The sequence below is a fragment of the Gossypium raimondii genome, chromosome 6, assembly GCF_025698545.1.
Source record: "Gossypium raimondii isolate GPD5lz chromosome 6, ASM2569854v1, whole genome shotgun sequence".
Lineage (NCBI taxonomy): Eukaryota > Viridiplantae > Streptophyta > Magnoliopsida > Malvales > Malvaceae > Gossypium > Gossypium raimondii.
The window spans coordinates 34,326,255-34,330,196 of record NC_068570.1 but is presented as its reverse complement, the minus strand read 5'-3'; the positions used below and the strand labels follow the sequence as shown (position 1 = coordinate 34,330,196).

The following is a 3,942-nucleotide window of genomic DNA, read 5'->3' as shown; positions in this document are numbered from 1 at the left end:
CTTTCATTCAAAATATAATCTTTTTTACTATGATGTGAAAACATTGGGAGCATGTTCTAGTTGTGAAGATTTGCATTAAATAAAGTTATAGCCAAGGCATGAGTTGCTTTATTAGCTTCCTTGCGTGCCCAATAAAAAGACACATTATTGAATTGATTTTTAAGGAAAACACATCTCTTATAATTAAACCAAAATTTGGCAAATCTAACACCTACAAAGATAAAGCTCGATAAACTTCTAAATAGTTTGTTTCAATCTCCACCTTATTGATCCTAAAAGTATTTAACCATGAAAAAATATATCTAATGTCGGAAGCCTTTCCTTTGCCATTTCGAAGTATTGCTTTATAACCTCATTCATTTCTCGATCGACCAACAATTGCATTAGTGTTGCATTTTAGCCAGGTTACAACGAGAAAGGTCCACCTTTTAGTGCATACAAACTTTACTAATTGTAATAAATTTTAGTCCTTATTTGAGCAAGTCCAAAAAGGTGTGGTATTTAGTTGATCAATTTGAAAAGTTTAGCGTGCCGGTTTAAAAAGGTTCAATTATATTTTGAAAGATTTGATACTTGTGTGAATACGGAGTCAAAGGTTTATGAAACATTTAGCCCTATATTTTCTAATAAAATAAAATTGTAAATGGATCGCAGGCCACCAGCCTAGAGTTAGGCTGAATCCAAACCAAAATTTACAGACAGTCCAACCCCAATCTCTCTCAACCTTTCGTTTCTTCAAATTCTACCACCTTCTTATTTGCTCTTTATAATTAAAAATTTGTAAGCGAATACTTTCCTAGCACTCTCTTTATGCATCAACCGAATTCCCCACACTCTCTCTCCAAATAAAAAATCAAGAATCTAAGAAATTCGATTCACCATATTCATGGCCCGTTCCCTTTCTCAATCCGTTCTCAAGCTCCGCCTAATCACCAAACCTCACCCTTCTTCCTCTCGTCTCCTTGCCGTCCGAACCCAATCCAACCAACCCAACCCTTCCGACTCCTCCGATGCTTCATCCGATTCTTCCTCTGATCCGCTCCTGCGGAAACTTGAAGACGCCATCCACCGGATCATCGTTCGCCGTTCCGCTCCCGATTGGCTCCCTTTCATTCCCGGATCCTCTTACTGGGTCCCGCCGTCCACGGCCCAATCTTACGGCCTTGCCCAGCTTGTTGAGAAATTGGCGAACCCGTTGACCTCGGAGGAATCCATGTCCACCACTTCCGCCCGAGGCTGGCCCTCCTCTGACTATTTCATCAAAGGTAATTTCAATTGCCAATTCCTCTGTAATTTTGATTTATTTTCCCCTTTCAATTTTGTTGTGGGTTCTATTTTTAAGTAATGGGAAAAACTTACCTTTACAATGAATAAAATTAAAATTTTAAGAACGCATTGCTATAAAAATATAACTAGACTTCCGCCAATTTAACTAGAAGGCGTGCTTATTTTGATTTTGTCTTTCTGACCGGAAGATACTTGTTCGTTAATTTGCATCGGGCATCTCTGTCAATAAGATTTCGCCATTGTTTTAGTGCTGTTGAAATTTAGTGCTTGAGAAGTTACTATTAAGATTAAGTAGTAAACTCAACAGTAGTTAAGCACTTGCTTTTCTAATGGAGAGAAAACACCTTCGTATCCTGTAAATTGTACCTTATTATCGCTGTTTTTTGTGTACAAATGCAATTCAAACGAGTCATTTGAAATTCCCGACTAACTTTTTTGCTTCTGAATGTACCATTCTGCATCTCTTTGTGCTTCGCAATGTTTTCCCAAGGTCTGCGGGTAGTACGATTTCTGTAGAAGGTTTGAAGCTTAATTGGCTTTCAGGATGTATGTATTTTTGGTGTTCCTTCTTGTTATATTTATATTATACCTAATAATTGACAGAATATTTTAGGATTAAGTTATATGGTTGCTGTGCCCATGACAGCTGTTAGAAAGGGTTATGGAGAAAGATTTCTCCTCCAAACAGCTTTCATCGAGAACGTGCATAAGATCCCTTTTCCTTTTACTAAATACTTATGAATGGCAATGAACCAAAAAAGAACTTATGAATGGCAGATTGTAATATTCTCCACCACGTTACAGGTGGATCCCCGCATCCAGTGGAGGTAGACTTAATATCAAATACTTCGTCTAAATCCGAGGATGAAGAAGGATGAAGCCATGGCAGCTGGGGTGAGTTAAAATTTGCCTCTGAAGAGAGGGTTTATTAACTGCTTTTATGAACTTGATTATTGATTATTTGTTGGCTGATGAGATTTGCTGGTTCTTCTAGAATTCCAAAATTGCTGGTGGTGGATTAAGAAGTAGATTTGTTGGCAGGATATTTTAAATCAGATTGGAGGAGCTGTTGAGATGCAATGTATCATGTAAGCTGTGGAGCCTAAATAAATTGTTTTTATACTCACAGCGGAAATCTTATGTATTTTAAAGAGGTAGTAGTTCATCTGAGTTATGTGCATTGATTGTTGCTCTGATTTTCATCTTTCTTAAGAGTATACTTTTTGGGACATGGTGGGGATATGACCATTGATCCTTCAAATACTTGGGAAAACTTCTTATCCGACATGCTCAAGTCCAAGTAACATAGTGTAGCATCTCATGTCAAGGTACTAAGTTTCAAATCTTTCACAGCTTAAGTCTTTATGTATTTTAAGGAGTGGACTAGTTCTTTTGAGTTAGATTACCACGTGCAGCTCCCCATTCGATGTCTATAGTCCTGTAACTGCGATTCATATGGTGTTGAGTACCCTTTGTAAATTCTCGAATCTTGTGATTTTGGATTGTAATATTCTTCTTAGTTTCACTTTACCTACTTGCAACTTTATTTTGTTTTCTGGTACGTGTGATCATAGGAATAGGAGGTAGTCTTTTTCTAATAGCATGAGTGGCGTTTATTCATCTCAACTATAGATTACAGTTTGTTGTAAGCGATAGTTTACCTCTACAATATACAAGAAATGTTATTTAAGCCCTACCGTGTACATAAAACTCTTTTTTTCTCCTTTTTTTCAGTTTAGTTCGATATTTATCGATTGAATCGATTTATTTTCTGGTTCATTGGATTTTCGAACAGACTGCAGATTCCTTATTGAGGTTCAAGTGGCAAATCAGTTCAGCTTTTCTCAAACATTTTCACGAGTTAATAAAATTTTAAGTTTCTTTTTGGACACTAAAATATGATTTGTTTTATTTAGGTCACTTCAAATTTATTTTTCTCAATTTAGTCACTTCAAATAAATAAAAATTGCAAATTAGTCGCTATAGTTAATTTTCTATTCCGATGTGAAGACAATTGTGAGCGAGGATTGCTCTAGATCTGGACTTCAATAAATTTATTTATGAGCATTCTCTTATCTTTATCTTCTATTCTTTTATTTATCTTTTGTTAATCTTCTATTCTTTTATTTATCTTTTGTTAATCTTACCAATTGATGTTTGTATTAATATTAGAATAGATTATTGTCTTTGTTTATATCTTACATGATTTGATAATTAAATTGATTTATTTGTTAAGTAATTATTTATCGAAAATTGGTTGTCTATTCAAGAGTATCAAAACCAAATTGATATTTTGACTCCCTGCACTTTTGAAAATATAGAGGTATCGTTCTAAAAGCCTTAATATCGATATATGTGCTTCAGGTTACAAAAATTCAACATATAAGAGTGTTTAAATCATTCAAACTTTGTCCCTAAGCATCATGTTTCATTCACCTAGTCACATATGCATCAAAACGTCTAAACAATAAACCAAACACCATGTACAAGTTCAAAAGCTTCCCAAACATATGCAATATACAAATAATCCCCAATACGTCTTAATAAACCGATATAAATGTCTACCACATTGTCTTTTTATTCCCTAGAGCTAGAATAAGCAAAACACCTATTGTAATGAGTAAAAATCGCTTGGATCATTCCCTCAATGGCCAC

The 3,942-nt window shown here is 35.1% G+C and overlaps 1 protein-coding gene across 2 annotated transcripts; it reads left to right on the top strand.

The window, feature by feature from the left end:
- Window positions 1–645: 645 nt before the first annotated feature.
- LOC105773577 (hypothetical protein) lies at window positions 646–2,817 on the top strand. Of its 2 annotated transcripts, XR_008197089.1 has the most exons (4): window positions 646–1,265; window positions 2,092–2,181; window positions 2,282–2,375; window positions 2,501–2,817. XR_008197089.1 is itself a non-coding variant. In XM_012595583.2 (3 exons), the coding sequence occupies exons 1-2, from the start codon at window positions 887–889 to the stop codon at window positions 2,163–2,165; spliced, it is 453 nt and encodes a 150-aa protein (XP_012451037.1). In that variant the 5' UTR covers window positions 646–886; the 3' UTR covers window positions 2,166–2,181; window positions 2,282–2,817. The 2 variants fall into 2 exon arrangements, 1 of the variants encoding a protein (XP_012451037.1); XM_012595583.2 differs by having other exon boundaries at window positions 2,282–2,817.
- The last annotated feature ends 1,125 nt before the right edge of the window (window positions 2,818–3,942 follow it).